Genomic DNA, 19,614 nt, shown 5'->3' with positions numbered 1-19,614 from the left:
ATTCATGCACTGAAAAGGGTGGGAGCCTTAAAATTACTGCTGTATAGTTTTCACAACAAAGTTATTTTAATTATTACTGAAAATTACTCGCCACAAGTGAAAGAATTAATCTCTGGTAGCTTCCCACATAGCTCAGCTGGTAAAGAATCTGCCTGCAGTGCAGAAGATCCCAGTTTGATTACTGGGTCTGGAAGTTCCCCTGGAGAAAGGCATAGCAACCCACTCTAGTATTCTTGCCTGGAGAATACTCATGGACTGAGGAGCCTGACGGGCTACAGTCCAAGGGGTTGCAAAGAGTCATATAACTGAGCGACTAGGCGCACACGTGTACAATTCAAGAAATAGAAAAAGTAAGCAGAGGGCTTTCTGGGTGTTTTTTTTTTTTAATTGTTGTTGTTTGTTTCTTTTTTGAGAGCTACTATCTCTCACCAGTAAATAACTCAGTTTTAGGTTCTACATATTGTATACCAACAGACATTCTGGAGGGTTTTTTTATTGCCTTTTTTTTTTTTTTCTATGTGGGATCATAGTTCCCTGACCAGGAATCAGACCCATTCCCCCCGTGCAGTGGAAGTAGAGTCCTAACCACTGGACCACCAGGAAATTTTTTTTTTTTTTTTTTAAATTACTTTTAAAGAGAGTTTTTAGAGCAGTAAAATTGTTTTCTGTTTTCCTAGGAAGATTGAACTGGAAACAATATCAGTCAAGGCTTCTTCAAAATAAAAATTGGTAATTTTAAATGCCTAAGTATAGTGAAGTGTTTACGTAAACTCATTACAAACTTAAAGCCCACAGAGCAGTGTTGTGTCTCATTGTTCTTCAGGCATATCTGTTCACTCTTAAGTTGGAATATTTTGTTCCCTTACTCTGAAAAGGAATTATAATTTGTTCCTTCACTTGGCATCAGCTTTGGCATTTCTTGGCTAAAGAGTAGTTTCATGGTGGCAGCCATAAAAATTGATGAATGAATTACACTCTCAGAAGAAACCTGTAATCTCTGCGTACTGTCCAATTGCAATAAAGTATGTTCCTTATGCACCTTTGAAGTAGAAATGATCAAACCGTGAGCCCAGGGCTTCAAAGTGCCAGTTTCCTGCTGATTGGCTTTTCATAAACTTGGATATTTACAAATAGAAGCTATTTCTCTTACCTGAGTAAAAGGCAGAATTATTAATTAGTTTAGTACCTAGAAATTTCAACCCATAACCCACAAGTTATTTGAAGGAATAGTGGTCTCTTCTCAGATATTTATTATAATGCTTCAAGATTAAAAGGAACTGTCATTATGACTCCTGCTATTGAATTTAGTGGAACTTTTCCCATCTGAATAATTAAGAACAAAACTTACTGCTCATTTGTCCCATTCAGTTCCATGAAATTAAGGTAGTGATTTTATTTTTCTAATTTTGTCCCATTCTTTCCACTCCAACCATTTCTTCCTGCACTGCATTTCAGCTACATAATTCTTACTAAAACAGCATCTGTCATGTTTGAGACATTTTATATTTGTTCATTTGTCCATTCTGTAAATATTTATTTAGTGCCTGATCTGAGCCAGGCAGTCTCAACTCTGAGCTCCTCCAACTAACTGTGCCTGCTGTCTGTAACCTGCTCCTGTCCTTTATCTGTCCTTTAGTTGTCCTTCCTTAGTTCCCAGTCTTTGCTTTGTACTCCGTATCTCACCCTGCTCTTAGAAGAGGGTCTGATGAGAGTCACTTAGTATGTAGTTGGATATAAATCATTGTTTTACCTATCAAGAGGCCTTTTACATTTTGACTTTTCCTATAAATGTGATTGAAAAACTGCTTTTCAGAGAACTTAAGCGGTTGCCTATGCTGGTGTTGGGGTTATTGGAGAGGTACAGTGCCCCCTGCTGGTCCCTTTGAAATCTCACCAAATGAATGGCCTGCCTTTCCCTCCCACCGTCATACTATCCATGCTTCTTCTACCTCCATGGCAGTGCAGCTGTCACTCCTCCTGCGTGAACTGCCTGTAATTCACCCTCAATGTGCAGCTCAACCCATATTCTACTGATACATCCTCCCTAAAGGTTTTTCTATGCCTATTCATTTTTATGCTATTCAATTTCTGTGCTGTTCATTTTCCTTGAGTTCCTCCTACTATACATAGTCACCATCGATGAGATTAGCACTTAATTGTGCTTTATTTTCTTAATATAAATTTGTTTTAATTGGAGGCTAATTACTTTACAATATTGTATTGGTTTTGCCATACATCAACATGAATCCTGTGCTTTGTTTTAATTAGCTCATTTCCTTTTCCCTGGCTCTAGTGTAATTTTCAAAAACACTGATCATCTTGTCATTTTCTATTTGGACAGCGCCTCTCAAAGAGCACCCTTGGTATTTGGTGAATACCTAAATAGAAATGAGAACATGCCTAGGCCCATACGTATAAGTATATTGCATCTAGTAACATTTTGCAAAATGAATTCATCCTTCATTAGAAAAGGGTAACATGTCCAGCTTTAGGGCATTATTTAAAATTTCTTTTTAAAAGGAGAAAAAAGTCAGCAACCATTTTTTTTTTCTATAAATGCTAATGTCTGAGGAAAATTTTGATTTTTTTACTTCCTAACAGGTGGTTTGTTCTGGATGCAGAAACCAGAGATCTAGTTTCTATCCACACAGACGGAAATGAGCAGCTCTCGGTGATGCGCTACTCAATAGGTAGGCAGATTTACTCCCACTCCAGGGGGCATTTACGGCTTTTCTCAGTAATTGCATATTTTCACGTCCAATAATGCTGACTACTTTTTTCTCTGCTCTCTAAAGTTGCTAAGTATTGAATATGTTACCCCAACAGTAGGTTTAATTCTGCTGTAGGAAACTGCAAAAGATCTGCTAAAGTTAAACAGTATTCTAAATCATCAAGCAAACATAAATTTAGAACAAACTGTTAAAACTGCATTTGCAGTTGAAAGCAGAATACAGAGCAATCAAATACCTTTTTTTTTTTTGAACTCCACCTACTTAGACTTTTGAATAGGTATTAGGCTGAATGTTAATAAATTTAGCAATCTTTTCTTTGTATATAAGAGGATATAAAACAAATTATAATAATATTCAAAGAATACAAATTTTATAGGCCCTTAAGTTCTTTAAAAAATCTCTCTAGTTTGCTTTTCACTGTTTACATAGGAATGATTGGTTTGTTAATTAGATAAAATACCCAGCAATTCGTTACAAGAATGTGATCAATTCATTTAGCTACTTTGAATAATTCTTTTCTATTTTATTCAGAATATTTATTAAGTTTCCAACACCTTTTTCCCTGTATTAATATGGTTTTAATCCACACAGTTCAAGTGACATTTTCTTGTATTCAGAAATATATTCCAGTAGTTGTTGGATCAGTGTGGAATCGAAATGATCTTTTTGATGGCTTCTAAGTCATTTCAAAGGAAGCTGAGAATGCTCTTCTCTCTGTTGAACAAGGAAGGAAAAGTATTTGCTTTGAGGTATAAGCTTGGCAAGAGTTATTCTGAAGAAGAACAGTTTACCTTTTCTGTTTTAGTTTGGCTTTTTTCAGTGCTATAATAGCAAATAACTGCTCAAATGTAGCATTTAAAACCCCAAGATCAAATGAACTTTATTGACCGTCTGTTATGTGATTACAGTGGAGGAGACGATAGAAGAGAACATGGTCCCTTCCCAAGAGAACCTACCCCATAACTGGAGAGATCACATGTCCTCGGTTGAAATGAACAGTTGTACACTCAGCTTGCTATATGAACCCTGTATACTTAAACCTATAAAACCAGGTTAACCTCCTTGGGCCTAGTCTGTAGCTAACTAGAAGGAGGTGAAGCTGAGGTCCGAGTCCAAGGCCCATGGAGCATTTCCTAGAAGGGATTGTGCACTTGACTAGATGACCATTTGGTTTCAAGTATGTTTAGTGATGGAAGAAGTCATTCATTAAATACCAAATAATAATTAATTTGATGAGATTTAACATTTGTAAAATGTCATTTGGTATCGGTCCAGTAAAGTGATGGTAAATAAACCTGTCATTGTATTTCTCTGTTCGACATTTTTTTCCTGTTTCATTCTAGATGGCACCCTCCTGGCTGTAGGATCTCATGACAACTTCATTTACCTCTATGCCGTCTCAGAAAATGGAAGAAAGTATAGCAGACATGGAAAGTGCACTGTAAGTAGTGAAGGGAAATAAATTGACCTATAAAATTGTTGGAAAATTTCACTTCGTAAAAAGAGTTAAATGTTTGCATTGATGTATCACCTTTAAACTTAGCAGATTGAAACTTCGGTCTCTATCTTTGAAAATTGACATTACCTGACAGCAGAATTTTGCAGTGCCCTTGAAGTTCTAGAAAGATTTCTTCTTTGATGAAAGTTTAATACTTGTCTCTCTCTGACTGCTAGTTTTAATGCAGTTTCTGATATCAAAGCTATTTCCTTAGGAAATCCTTAGAAAATAATGCTTCTTTAAGATGAAGTGAGTCAGGAATGGAAGGGTATCTCTCAGGTTTTAAGTTCAGCGTCCCATGATCCTACCCATCCTCGACACTGTAGTTTCATTTTCTTGTGACCTCTGTAGCACTAAACAGAACATAATTTATATGAAGAATAGAAGCATACTTTCTTTAGTTTATTGCATTTCTGATTGATTAGTTTTATCATTGTAAGATGAAATTTAGGTTCAGTTACAGACATACTGAGTATGTATCTTATCACAGGCAGTTTGCTAACTCAGGAAGCGTTCCAGGCACTGGGAATACGCCTAAGATTTGTTCATTGTCCTCTAAAAGTACATATTCAAACTGAGGACAGAACAAAAAAGGCAGGAGGTATAGCGTAGTGCTTATGGGGATAAACTTTGGATTGAACTACCTGGATTTTAACTCTCATTTCACTACTCAAGTGTGACCTTGGGCAAGTTATTTAAAACCTTCTACTTCAGTTTTCTCATTTATAAAGTGAATTTAGTAGTGCTTTCTACTTCACTGGATTGAAACAAGGCATATAAAATACTTGTAATAGTCTTTGGCAAATAAATGTACTCAATATATGTTAACTATGGTTTTTATAGAAAATGAGGTGGTTTGGTATCATGTTAGCAGTCAATTTAGGATTACCAAATTACTTGATGAGTTAGTAGGACAGATTCTTCAACAGTCTTTACCACAGAAGAGTTTTAGGGTAATGAATAAAAGAATGAGTTTTTAAAAGCAAATACATAAGTAAAACCCAGGCCATTTACTATTCAGAGAAGAGACTTACTGCCTTTTTTGGTTTATTTTCTTTTTTCTTGAGGAGGGAGCATATTTTGTACCATGTGCCAAAACCAGGCAATAAACTGATCTATAAGCAATCTTGTAATTTTATAATTTACCCAAAATATTTTTATTGACTTCGACAAAAATTATGAATTGATATCCATTAATTTATTTAAATTATGTCTTTTAATCAATTTATTATCTTAATAGTTGGGATATGGAATAGTAGAATAATCGTGTATCATTGTATATAGCATGATCAAATGTTCCACTGAAAGGGATTTGCAGACTACTTAGTTTACCCTACCAGGCACCAGAATTTTCTTAATTATTTTTTACCCCAGCCTGTTTTTAAAAGTCCATGTCTTAATAAGTAGAGTATTATTAAATATAATGTAATCTTGTGGAATCATAAAATTCTACAGTAGCACGTTAGCTCAGACCTCATTTTACAGACCAAGAGCCTGAGTTTCAGTCTTCAGAGAAGGTAAGTGGCTTGTCCTGATCGCATCTTGACATAGTGGCTGATCTGGGGCCTGAACCCTGTTCTCCTGACTCTTAGTAGAGCAGACTTCTCGAGGTACAAAAATGCCTCAGATCTGTTTATGTGTGTGTTAGTGTGCTCTGCTCTTACAGCTCAGCACCTGATGCAGAAAGAACAGCGTGTGACCCTGGCAGTGAGATGACCTTGGAAGTGTTGAGAAGTGGCAGGTTTATCAATTGCATGACACTGATTTAGCCTTCTCCAGTTAGACAGCTTGTATCTTCAGAGCATATGAAAGTATTATGTTGAAATATCTTTAAGAACTGTGGAATTTTATGATACTTTTTGAGGCTATAATGAAAGGCTCAACTACTCTGCTTTTCTAATTATCTTCTGTTCTGTGCTTTGCTTCCAGCTCTCACTTCTCCTTGCTGTCTGCTTCCACCAGCTGGTCTTATAACCTCATGTCTGCTTTTATCTGTTGTCTGCTATGATATAGGACAGAGAAAAGGTTGGGCTAATGCTGCCTGGCCACTTTCTAGGTTGCAACTTTAGGCAAGTTAATTTCTGAATCTTAATTCTTAAAATTGGAGATTATAATAGTTGCTACTTTTATAGGATTGCTGTAAAGGTTTTAAATGTGGCAACTGGACCTACTCTTGAAGTTCCAAACACAAATGCTGTTTTCTATTTTGTTTCCAGTATTTCCTGTTGTTACTAGTTAACATTTAAGTGACCCTATAGCTTCAGAAACATACTGGGCTTAGAACTTTAGGAAGTGTCCCTCTACTAAATTATAAGCAAGCAGCTGAAACTGTCCCTGAGTGCCAACATAGTAGCTTTCTGTTTGACTCAAATTCCCGCATGCCTTTTAACACTGCTACTCCAAGATTTGAGCCCAGGAGAGAGAGAGTGTATTCAAGTTGCAGTGATGTACTAAAAAAGCATTACAAATAGGTAAGAATTGCTGGTGAATGTTTCTTTTTTGGTCAGGATTTTGGTAAATGAAAATATATATACAAAGAGAAGAGTAAAAGACTTTTAAACTGTCTACCTGGAAATCACCAAGAAAATTACCCATAACACTAATGCTGTATATATTTCAATATTACTGTAACAGGAATTCTATTGCAATCATTTGTGGCTTAAACAAATGGGGGTTATGTTCTCATTTAAAAGAAGTCACCGTGGACTCAGGATTCTTCTTTCTATTCCCATCATCCTCAGTATGGTGCTGCTGGAATTCCAGTCATCATATCCTGGTTCCAGGAAGAATCAGAGCAAGGGGAAAAAAGACATTCTTCCTCCTAAGTCAGTTCTAAAGTTTCCCTAGTAGCCCCACACAGTGACTTCTGCCACCCATAACTGCAAAAGAGGTTAGCAAATACAGGGTTTTAGCTGGGCACTGAAAAGGAGAGATAGTGGAATGGATAAATATACTTTACATATCTACACTCTGAAGATTGAGTTAGAAAGGCTGATCCTCTGGAAATTTACTTTCTCTCAAACCAGCAAAGCACATCAAAAATGTAATGGGGAAAAAAATCCTAATTGCAATAATAACAAAAACTGTAGATGCTTTGAGAATAGACTTAGCAAAAAAAGCACAGGAAGCTATGTGAAACATGGCTGAAATACAAACTAAGAACTGAAAAATAGACATAACGTATTTCTGGAAGAAAAGACTTGACAAAATACTGTTCTCTCCAAATTAGTCTCTAAATCTGATGCGCTCTTACTTAAATTTTCATGATATTTATGAGCTTGATAAAATGGTTCTAAAGTTCATCTGAGATTTTCCACATTATAAAACTATCACAGTTGGCGGAATAGGTAGATAGACTAATGGAACAGAGAAGAGAGTCCAAAAACAGATCTCCGTTCATATGGAAATTTACTAGAATAATACAAGAGGTATTTCAAATCAGTAGAGAAACGGTGGGCTCTTCTCAGCCTGCACTGTCCAGCGTCGCAGCTACCAACCACAGCTTTGTGAAAGTGACTACAGTTCCGTCCCCTGGGAGCACGGGCCACATTTTGAGTACTCGGGAGCCGCAGGTGCTGGCTGCTGCTGCATTGGACTGCACAGTACACACGTTTTCATCACTGCAGAAAGAAAGGTCCGTTGGATGTCACTGCCCTAGATAGTGAGGGGGCACCTGCTAAGTTGCTTCAGTCGTGTCTTGACTCTTTGCAACCCTATGGACTGTAGCCTGCCAAATTCCTTTGTCTGTGGAATTGTCCAGGCAAGAGTACTGGAGTGGGTTGCCTCCAGGGGATCTTCCCCACCCAGGGGAACCTGTGTCTCTTATGTCTCCTGAATTGGTAGGAAGGTTCTTTACCACCAGTCAGGACCTCTTAAATAATAGAAAATGGATTCTTTGGGGAGTGTCATTGGGCTCGCTGAGAATCAGATCCCTCAACACTTGGCACCTGTTGAAAAACTGCCACGAGCTTTTCGAATATCCAAACCAAGAAAGCCCCCTGTTACAAATCTGCTTCATTGTCAGACTTGCCATGGCACCCTACCCCCCAGCATCCACCTGGACACCTACTTAGGAAAAATTTAATGCCCTGTGAACTCAAGGCCTCGGTACTTTTTTTGAAAACTCGTCAGGTGATATTAATCTACAGCCAGGGTTGCAAAGCACTGATGTAGGTGATGACATTCTGTGTGATTAACAAAAGATTTAGCTGAAATATTTCAGACTTTTCCAGAGTGTACTGTCAGGCACCATCACTTGCGGTGGTTACTGTGGTTACACCATTCAGCTGCTTAAAGGCGCTAGTGAACATACCAGCTTAGAAGACTCTTGTTTCTCTTCTGGGAGGTATACTTATTTGCTCCCAACCATGTCTTGCCTATGGGGGGACATTTGAGGGGGTCTTCCCCCAACGTATGTATGCATGTATCTTTAATGGCCTGTGAATTAGATGAGACAAGGACACTCTGAAGTGGAATCTGGGAAGGCAGCATCATAGATTCCTAGCTGAAAGTCGCATCTCATCTTTGCTTCTTTATTGGACTCCATATCAGGGGAAAAAAAATACTTTGTTTTCTAGTATGAATTGATAGCTTTCTAAATTTGGGGGCTTTTCCTACTCAAGTTCTTTCTGAAAATACTTGATATTTAGATTTTTTTTACCATCTAAATACATCGTGTCCAACACAGAAGTGAATTAAATGAATGTTATGTATCCATACAATGCTTTTGATTCTTTTCTAAGTAATACTATTAAAGTCTCTTCAGAGAGATTCAAACAGTATTTTTAAGCACTATGTTAGGAGGAATGCTTCCTGGAGGACAGTACTTTGCCGTGATTGGTTAAATCCTTCATTCACGTAGTGCCAGTGTTCTTATCTTAGAAGCTTGGCCTCTCTGGATGCCAGCCAGGCACCAGATTGATGAACCCTGTGAAGAAGATCTGTGTGACCCCGTCCTCCTGGGCCATATTCAGAAAATATCCACAAACCGTATATATCTTACTGGCATTGATTTCTTGTAAAGTTGGGAGGTCTCCCACATGCCTAGCAAGTAATTCCTAACCTGTTTGCTGACATACCACCTAACTTCCAGTGACTTCAGGAAGCTTCATGGTTCCCAAATTCACGTAAATTCATTTAGATGTATAAATTTGGGTATTTTCCATACAGCACTGTGGTGGATTATAGTGCCAGGGAGGTTTTAAGACATGTCACTGAACTGCTGAAGGCTCCTGGAATAATTAAAATACTCTGTGTAAGTCATTAAAAAGTATTTTGAATTTATTAACTTTTTTTTTAAAATTTCTTTTTGGCTGTGCTGGGTCTTCGTTGCTGCATGGGCTTTCCTCTAATTGTGGCTGCCGGGTGCTGTTCTTTGTTGCAGTGCTCGGGCTTCTCGCTGCAGTGGCTTCTCTTGTGGAGCACAGGGTCTAGGCCACGTAGGCTTCAGTAATTGCGATTCCCAGGTTCTAGAGCACAGGCTTAGTAGTTGCGGCGCATGGGTTTAGTTGCTCCGAGGCATGTGGGTCTTCCAAGATCAGGGGTTGAACCCATGACTCCTGCATTGCCAGGTAGATTCTTTACCACTGTGCCACCAGGGAAGCCCCTGAATTTATTAACTTTAAAAATAAAAACCATGTGAGCAGAAAGCTAGTAATGCAAAAAGTACAATCAAAATTATCAATAAGTTTTAATACAGAGCATAGGAGATAAGTGATTTTGAGTCTCTGTTGGCTTTACTGTAAACTGTAAGACCTTTGTGATTTATCTGCAGTAGTTTATTGAAAATCATCAAATGCTCACATGTGAAGCCAGCATAATATGGCACTTCAGTAATTTTTTTATTTGAATTCCCAGTGTTAGTAAAACCTAAGCAGAAAAAGATCCATCTTTTTGTATAGTCAGATAGATGATTAATTATTGGATCCAGTTGATCAGAGGTAGTGTGCTATTGGGGAACTTTTCCCCCAGCATCTTCTTTGGAGATAGGGTTTTTTTAGATCTCCACATGCCATGGGTACTCAAGAAACAGACCAGGAAAATTGTACTCTTCTTGTATACAACCTGGAACCAAGATTTCATTCTCAAAAATGAAGTCACTCTAATTAGGGCCACTAGTGACTTGAAATAAGGCCCGAGGTTGTAGTGTCTGTTTCAGCGCCTTCCGAGACTGTCTTCCCTGGAAGTGTAGCGCTGGTAGTGCTCGGGGATGGCATCCAGGTGGAGGCACCAGCAGGATACTCCCAGGTTCCGAGTGCTTACCCTTCCCACTGTGGTCAGTTCTCTTCAGTCCCACAGTTCTGGCTCACAACCAAAGACCTGCTCCAAACCATAAGCCTCATTTGGTTCCAGAGGCTGTGATACTGCTCTACTCCAGGAATTCCCAGTGAATGGCTACCGAGAAGACAGTCTTGATTAACTGTGAGACTACTTATCATTCATTCAGAACTCTAAACACATTCTAATGATTGATGTGTTACTTTCTAGGGACATTCCAGCTATATCACACACCTTGACTGGTCCCCAGACAACAAGTATATAATGTCTAACTCGGGAGACTATGAGATCCTGTACTGTAAGTATGAATGCTCACATACAGCTGAGGTGTGTCTGTCAGGGGGTAGTAAAGAGCAGGCTCCATGAAGTCTGAAATGTGCAACGCTGCACAGTGGCCCCTCTAACCTGACAAAGCACGTGCTGCTCAAAGCTGACCAAGGACTGAGAATCTCAAAGAAAGTAATCAGTTCATTCAAATGTCATGAGAAATTACTCAGGGAGACTGATCCTGCTCTGGATGGTTCTGTATTTAACAGCTCTTCCTGGAGACAGGAAGGAGTATAATGGATGGGCATTTATGCTTTTTAAAGAAAAAAGAATAACTTCGGTGGGAAGTTTACAGTTCTGTGTCTGCGTGCATGTTCATTGCATCCAGCTCTTTGCAACCCCCATGAACTGTAGCCTGCCAGGCTCCTCTGTTCCTGGAGTTTTCCAGGCAAGAATACTGGAGTGGTTTGCCGTTTCCTACTCCAGGGGATCTTACTGACCCAGGGATCTAAAACCATGGTAAACACTTTCTTTTCCTTTCAGCTCTGTCTTAATATGTTTGAGTGTATGGATTATAAATACAAGTAAACATGGCTAGTTTGAATCAAGATGCATTTTCAAATCCATTTGTACACAAGCACTATGAATATACTTCCTGTTTCTAAATTTAAAGGGGACATTGAACATGGCTGCAAACTAATGAGGAATCGATCAGAATGTAAGGACATCAATTGGACGACATACACCTGTGTGCTAGGCTTCCAAGTCTTTGGTAAGGATGTTGCACTTGATGGGAAAAGTTGGTCTTGTGTGGTTTTTATGTGTAATACTTAAATTTCTAAATGAAAGATAGTCTGCATGTATTCTTTTATTTCTTATTGAAGTACAGTTGAATTACAATGTTAATTTCGGCTGTCTAGCAGAGTGACTCAGTTATTCATACACGTACATTCTCTTTCATATTCTTTTCCGCTGTGGTTTGTTCCAGGGTATTAATACAGTTCCCCACGCTGCACAGTAGGGCCTTGTTGTTTATCCATTCTGTACGCGCCAGTTTGCATCGGCTAACTCCACGCTGCCAGTCCCGCCCTCTCACACCCTGCCCCCTTGGCAACCACGACTGTTCTGTGTCTCTGATTCTGTTTCATAGACAGGTTCAATTTGTCATATTTTAGATTCCACATATAAGATATCATAATAGTGTGTGTCTCTCTCTGACTTCCTTCATTTAGTACTACATGTGTTCTTTCGTGTTAACTGCTGTTAATGTCCAATTCAGAGAAGTTAAATACATTAGGACTGAACCAATACAAGGTTTGTTCTCTACAGAATCCACTGGTCCCTAATAAATATAAGACAATTAAAAAGGAAAGGCATTTACATAATATTATGGATTGCCTTTCACGTTTTTTCCTCCAGGTGAAAATTGAAGCTTTCAAATTAGTAAAAATCATTTTCAAAATAACAGCTTTATCATCACATACCATATACCACGTGTACAATTTGGTTATTTCAGCATATTCACCAGATTGTGCAGCCATCATCACTGTTGAATTTTAGACCATTTTCATCACCCAGAAAGAAATTCTCTGCCCGTGAGCACTCACTCCCCTACCTCACCCTTCCACAACCTCCCAGCAACCACTGATCTCCTTTTTATAATGATTCTCATACTCAGGACAGTTCATATAAATGGAATCATACAATATGTGATGCATAAAACTGGCTTTTCCCTTTAGCACAAGGTGTTCGGGGTCTGTGTGGTAGTGTGCATCGGTGCTTCGCTGTGGCTGAACACCCCCGTGCGCAGCTGTTCCGCACTATTCATCATCAGTTGAGGGACGCTGAGGTCGATTATAAATAATGCTGGCATGAACAGTAACGTACAAGCTGTAGTGTAGACGTGTTTTCATTCTCTTGGGTGTATACCTACGAGTGGATTTGCAGGGTCGGATGGTAATTCTGTGTTAACCTTTTGAGGAACTGCTGGACTGCTTCCCACAGTGGCCGCACCATTTTCCCTCCTGCCAGCAGCGCAACAGGGTTCTTTCTCTGTGTGGCTGTCGGGAGCTGGTTGTTCCTTTGCATGTGGGTGTCCGGCTTTCCCACTACCATTGGTTGACATATGAAGGCATTCTCAGTAGATGTTATTTAAAGATAAAACGTGGAGATCATTCCTAATACAATATTTTGAACATTTCTAGAAATCTGTCCTTTGACAATTTTCTCAGTCTTTGCAAGACTGTAGGATTCCTTCTGAAAAAGTTAGGATTAAAAAGAGATGGTATCCTCTGTAATTAGAATACTTAAATGGATATGGCACCAGTACCTAAAGCAGTACCCAAAATAGGAGGGTTTTTCCCTTATCAGTGTATCTCTGCCTTCTGAGAGCTGGACTCTCTCCACCCTGGTGGTAGATCTGAACGTTTCTTTATGCAGTGTGCATTAGAAAAGATAATCCATTATAGGTACTTGTTCTAAACTAACTGCTATAGAGATGTAGAAGCCAACTAAGTAAGCTTGGAAGAAATTAAAATAATCCTGACTAGTCCGTAAACAAATTCATTATTCTGGGTGAAGCTGAAGCAGTGGCCAATAGGTAGTAACTTACCTAGTTATTTTAATGAAACAATATTTAATTTACTTATTAAGAGATGTCAATTACCAGTTAACGTATTAACTAGAGACATATTAATACATCTTTTGTTACTCAAATGTTATTGACCAGAGATGTTTCAGTATTCACTTACCTAACAAATCATTGGCCACAGGCATTAGTTTCTGCAAAAATTACCTGGTCAATAATGTGTTAAGTGTTTTGTCTTTACCAAAATTAACCCCCCTCAAAAAAAAAACTGTTCTCTAGAGCAGTATTGAACTAGAGGAGGCCAGCTTCTCAACTCTTACATACTATTTTTAGTCTAGTAGGGATTTGTGCTGATCGTGTTGAGCATCACCAGTGCCTCAGGATGACTCAGAATAGTTAAATTTGCTGTGTCGGCTTTTGGGCATAAATCATGGTTCCAGGGAAACTCTGTGGATAGCGTGACAGACTAGTGGGGTATGACCTATGCATTTCCATTAAGGAAGAAAAAGTTTGGTTTTTGTTTTTTTTTTAAAGTGCCTGCCTGAAAAGGAGCAGTGAAAAAGTATGTAAATTTGCAACTGCCCAGAGTCCACGTTGCAGAATTAGTGCCCACGTTGTTTCTGCACTCTGGTACAGAAGTAACTAAGAATTTCCCCTCCAGCTAGAAACTTTGAGGAGCTTATTGTCCAGTTGAGACAAGCTATATTTATTAGCCCCACCTGCTGGTTACTAGTGAGTACTTTGAGTCTTAAAGTCTTAAATTTTCAATCTTGAGGTTATTTCAGTTTAATTATTATTAGTTAGATTTCAGAAAAAATTTCATTTGAATGAAGTATTGAGGCACTAAGAAATCCATAAGGGAAATTTAGCAGCTAAGAGTCTGAACACAGATGAAAATTAGTAAGTTTCTAAAATAAACATATGTAGCGTGGCACTTGTATTTTTCAGACTAATTTTTCTAACACTGCACCCCCCGCCCCCCACCATGTTTCCATATCAAAGGTGTCTGGCCAGAAGGATCTGATGGGACAGATATCAACGCGCTGGTACGATCCCACAACAGAAAGGTGATCGCTGTTGCTGATGACTTTTGCAAAGTCCATCTGTTTCAGTATCCCTGCTCCAAAGCAAAGGTAAAACCAACTTTATAAAGACTAGTGTTATATTTAGGGCCCTTTGTTTGGGGGATAATGTTGTGTCGATGGTGGGAAAGTATTTGTAGACAGGCTGCTAATTACTCTCCATGATGCTAGAGTGCACAGGGAGCACGAACAGGGCCATCTGTGAGCGTCCATGCAGGCAGCGCTCGTCCTTTCCTTCATTGTGGTAAAAGAGAAGACACTTGATGACATGTCACTCGTTTGGTTTTTTTTTCATTTTTATATCTTAGCAGTTTTATATTTCTTCTAAACATATTAAAATATTTTATTTTTGATACACGATCAACATTATAAGACTCCTAAACCATCTATAATCCTACCAACCTAGTAAATTGTCCCCTTGTCATCTCAGTAGAATAGTCACTAAACTCTTAACAAGTATACCAACCTGACATCAGAAGAGACATTTTTTAAACACAGTCTAAAAGCACAGCTGTCCAGTTACTTTGTTTCCCACATGCTCTGCTGCTGCTAAGTCGCTTCAGTCGTGTCTGACTCTGTGTGACCCCATAGGCAGCAGCCCACCAGGCTCCCCTGTCCCCGGGATTCTCCAGGCAAGAACACTGGAGTGGGTTGCCATTTCCTTCTCCAATGCATGGAAGTGAAAAGTGAAAGTCGCTCAGTTGGTCTGACTGTGTGACCCCATAGATGACAGCCCACCAGGCTCCTCCGTCCATGGGATTCTCCAGTCACACATAATAGGTATTAAAAGGAAATTGCTGCTAGCTTTATTCTTCAGTCAATGATTTGTGGTTTTTTAGCTTGTTTCACAAGCTGAATTGACCTTCCTAACCTAGTCTCCCCCATTGCTGTAAGTAGGCATGTAGGGAATGAATTTAATTTTGCTGTCTGATTTATTTCACGTAGGCTCCCAGTCACAAGTACAGTGCCCACAGCAGCCATGTCACCAATGTCAGTTTTACTCATAATGACAGTCACCTGATTTCAACTGGTGGAAAAGACATGAGCATCATTCAGTGGAAACTTGTGGAAAAGTTACCTTTGCCTCAAAATGAGACTCTAGCGGATCCTACACTCACCAAAGCCCCTCCCTCTTCCATCGAGAGTGTGGTGCAGTCTGATACCCCCACTCCGCCTCCTTCCCAGCCCTTAAATGAGACAGCTGAAGAAGAAAGTCGGATAAGCAGTTCTCCCACACTTCTGGAGAACAGCTTGGAACAGACCGTGGAGCCCAGCGAAGACCACAGTGAGGATCAGAGTGAGGGGGGCAGCGAAGACCTCGGTGAGCCTGTTTATGAAGAGCTAGCCAATGAGCTAAGCGAGGAGCAGAGCAAAGCCGCCCTTCCCGGGGACCAGCAAGACCCCTCATCCCTGTCCTAACACCAGGACTTCAGTGCGATTCACTTTTTCCTTCAACTGCATGTGGTCTTGTGATAGCAGAGTTCAGATAACATGCCGAGAAGTGATGAAGAATCACTATTGATGGAGTTTTGGTTTCCACGTAATCTGTTTTCAACAATCTCATCTTCCGTCTCTTAAATGCAGTCAACCTAAAGGTTCGGTTTGACGTATGTTGAAAATTAACCAAACTTAATAGTAGGAAAAGACTGAAACATTGATTATGTCTCAGAAATTACTGTGTATGTGAGTAGTATGATGTAAATACTGGAAACAAAAACAGCAGTTGTATAGATTTAAAAATAAACCCCTCGTTATCTGAACAGGTTTCTTCAGGAACAGCCAGAGGCATCACAGACACTGTCGCTCATCTGTTCATCTACTGGCTCAGACTGTGCTTTTTTTTTCCTGATGCTGAAAATCAGAAAAACAAAAACCAAAAAAAACTCTCACTGAGACCCTCCCACCCCAGATATCTAGTGGAAATTTTTAGTTAACGAAAACTTCAGTATCGCTCTGAGCAGTGGTATGGCCTTCCTGAATAATAACACCGTTTTCTCATGCTGCCAGCAGACGTCCAGACGTGCTTGTTAGTCTACTATGTAGGTGCTGCCTTTTCTAAGTCAGAGTGAGGAACAGTCCCTGAATTTCCTGTGTGCAGATCTATTTTATCTTAGAATTAAGAAAGCAGTGGTTTGTTAAAGAGCTTTTAATGTATATTAAACCATTGATGCTCAGAAATAATGGATTCCGCCAAGGATCCCTTTACTGGCCTAAACATTTTCAAGTGAATGGAAGAAAAAAAAACCGCATGCCTATAAAACGAAACTTGGCTAATTTTAGCTTAGCCTTCATCATAATTTGTTCCCTCAATAACAAATATTAATACAGTAAGTTTAAATGATTAAATTGGTGCTTGAAATCCATTGGTTTAGTTGTAATTTTTATACAGATTGAGGGATAAAATAACAAATTGCAAATTGTTTTTTACAGAAGTGTGACAGTAGTCACAGTGATTTTTTATAAATTGCATACTTAATAGACTTCCTATATATATGGTGATTTTATCTGGTGGAGTTGCTTTAAGCCTTGCAGTTCTGAGTGACTATCCTCTGCTACTGGGGGCAGTGCATGTATTTTTATGCAGTGGATAGTTTTGGTTTTTTGTTGTTTTTTTTAAGTTTTGTCAGACAATTGTTTTTCTTAAGTATGTGTTTCCTATTTTCAAAATAATTACTGACAAATATGCATTTCCTATATATTTGTTTCTACTTTGATTATAAAAAGACTTATTTTTTAACTTGCTGCATTGTTTGATATCTTTTTGTTGTTGTTAGATCATGTTTAGAAACTTCAGATGAGTTCAGAAGTCTTAAGTATGCAAGTGTTTACGTGATTGTGCCATTCCAAAGTGCTTCAGAACTGTCATTCCCTTCTGTCTTCTCAGGAGTAATACAAGTCAGGTATTTCATCATCTGGTAACATACAGACTCCCGTGAACGCCCAAGGACACTCACCACATTTGTATTCAGATGCTGTATGTAGGGTGTGGGTGTGTGTGAAGGGGTGAGTGGGTGTAGACACTTACTCTGTGTGTCTCTATAAGAAGATACGTGCCACAGTGAAGATACTCAGTGTGTATCTCTGTGTATAGATATATGTTGTGTATATCTCTTTCCTTTTGTTTACAACTGTTCAGAAAAAAAACCTCAAAGCAGTTCTCTTCACAAGAGAGACTCCAAGCAACCCATCATTTTTCAGTATGTTTATACATAATTATCAGAGGGCAGCAGCAGTATCAGGCATATATTTTTGCCTGTTAGCTGTGGTGATTGAATCATCAGGTCAGCATGTGCTAGACCCTGCAAAATAATAGGAGATGAACAAGTAATTCTAGAAGAAGAAAAAAGCATTTTGTAAAGTACCTGGGGGATACCGCTCTCCATGATAAGCAGGGAGTGTATCTGGGGATATCAGTCACCTTTGGGGTTGCTGTGTACAATGAAATTTATATTCGTGATATTTGTGATATCTTGGGTGGTAGTTTCAAAAAGACACTACTAATACGCAGAAAGCGTTCCAGCTCTCTATTGCTGGCAACTACTGTTTAACAGTCAATTAAATCTGTGATTATGGTTGGAAGTGGGTGGGATTATGAAATTGTAGATGTTTTTAGAAAAACTTGTGAATGAAAATGAATCCAAGTGTTTTATGTGAAGATGTTGAGCCATTTCTATCATGCATTCCTGTCTTATGACAGAAAAATTTGAAGATTAAAAAATAAAATAATCAAAATGTTTCATTTGTCTCTCTAAATGTGTCTTGAGTCTTTCTTCCTTTATGCTGCTAGTTTCATCCAGTTATCAGGAGACACGACAGACAGTTCAGAAGGACACATTTATCAGTTGACCACCGCCGCTATGGATACAGCCATTCTGGTGGGGACAGACTCCATCTCATAAAGCTAGAGGAAATTACTTGTGATTTACGCTTCCATTTAATAGGCAATAGCTTCGTTTTAATTTATCTCATGTCTGCACTCACTCACATGTTTACATTGGGTGATCCTAGCTACCTGCCTCCCCAGTGTCTGCCTGCGGGAAGCCCTTGAACTCAGCATCGCGCTTTCTCCATCTCTCCTGGGTTGCTTAGTGGCACGTCCTCTGCACACCGCAACCATAAAGTAGCTGCTGCACATTTTTCTTTACGAAGAATTAAGTATTCCATACATTTCCCAGTTTTACAGTCATGGAAATGATGGGTTTTCCATCATCACCTTATTCATCCGTGGTGACTCTGAATGTATGTTCACAGCCACACACACACACACACTAACCTGTGAGAGGCATCCTGGGCCAGCAGTTCCTCTCCACCAGTTCTGAGACACAGTGGCTGGCAGGCAGCAGAACAGACGCACTAAACAATGTGATTTTTCTGACAAGGACAGGTTTCTAGGACAAAGGAGACAGGCTGAAGAGCAGGTATGCTGGCCGTGAGCGGAGCAGAGCTGCTGCCCGAGGAGTCTCTGCAGCCAGAGCCCCTGACGCCCCAGCCTCATAAAGCGCATGGGGTGGGCTGGGGTTCAGGAACAGGTCCACGTTCACTCACCAATGACCTCACGCCAGGACGCCATGCGCTGTAACTCCAAAGCTGGAGCCTCTTCCACTTACACTGGGAGAAAGACATTCTTTAGAAATAGGGAGGAAGAAGCAAAGGATGAGGGTGAAGATTCACAGATTTTGGAAAGGAGATGGGGCAACGTCAGAGGCCCTATGTCATCTCAGTCCGCAGTCCAGAGGAGGATGCTACACGTCTGTCATCATCACAGAAACAGGCTCTGCTGAAGAAGCTGCCTTCATCCAGGATGCCCAGGACTGGCATCTTCAAGGACCTTAGAAAAAGTTTCCAGGCATTTTCCCTGAAAAGTAGATGCAATCCTTTGTAAAGGGCAACTGCTGCTCTCAGGGACTACAGTCATCTTTTACAGAGGAAACCTGGATTTCTACGCCACCCTCATTAATGGATTCCTACAATAACCTCTGATACAAAAAAGGCAAGGGAACTAAAAGAGAAGTAATCCCAAATGGAAGAAGAAAGTTTGGTTCCTATAGACATGTTAGCCTGTTTCATTTCTGAATCCGTGGGTGACGTCCTCAGGAGACTGTAACTTACTGAACACGTGTGATTTTTAATTTTACCAATCCAGAAATATGGAAGAAAAAGATACCACTTATA

At 39.5% G+C, this 19,614-nt stretch overlaps 1 protein-coding gene across 1 annotated transcript in view; it reads left to right on the top strand.

The window, feature by feature from the left end:
* EML4 (EMAP like 4) overlaps nt 1-18,189 on the top strand; it is a 155,080-nt gene extending 136,891 nt beyond the window's left edge. Inside the window, 6 exon segments of the mRNA XM_070379677.1 lie at nt 2,602-2,690; nt 4,076-4,173; nt 10,717-10,804; nt 11,447-11,545; nt 14,363-14,493; nt 15,388-18,189. Of these exon segments, the coding sequence (XP_070235778.1) occupies nt 2,602-2,690; nt 4,076-4,173; nt 10,717-10,804; nt 11,447-11,545; nt 14,363-14,493; nt 15,388-15,861 (979 nt within the window). The 3' untranslated portion in view covers nt 15,862-18,189.
* Nucleotides 18,190-19,614: the final 1,425 nt, after the last annotated feature.

This window comes from Bos mutus, chromosome 11, assembly GCF_027580195.1.
Source record: "Bos mutus isolate GX-2022 chromosome 11, NWIPB_WYAK_1.1, whole genome shotgun sequence".
Lineage (NCBI taxonomy): Eukaryota > Metazoa > Chordata > Mammalia > Artiodactyla > Bovidae > Bos > Bos mutus.
This window is presented reverse-complemented; position numbering and strand designations above follow the sequence as displayed.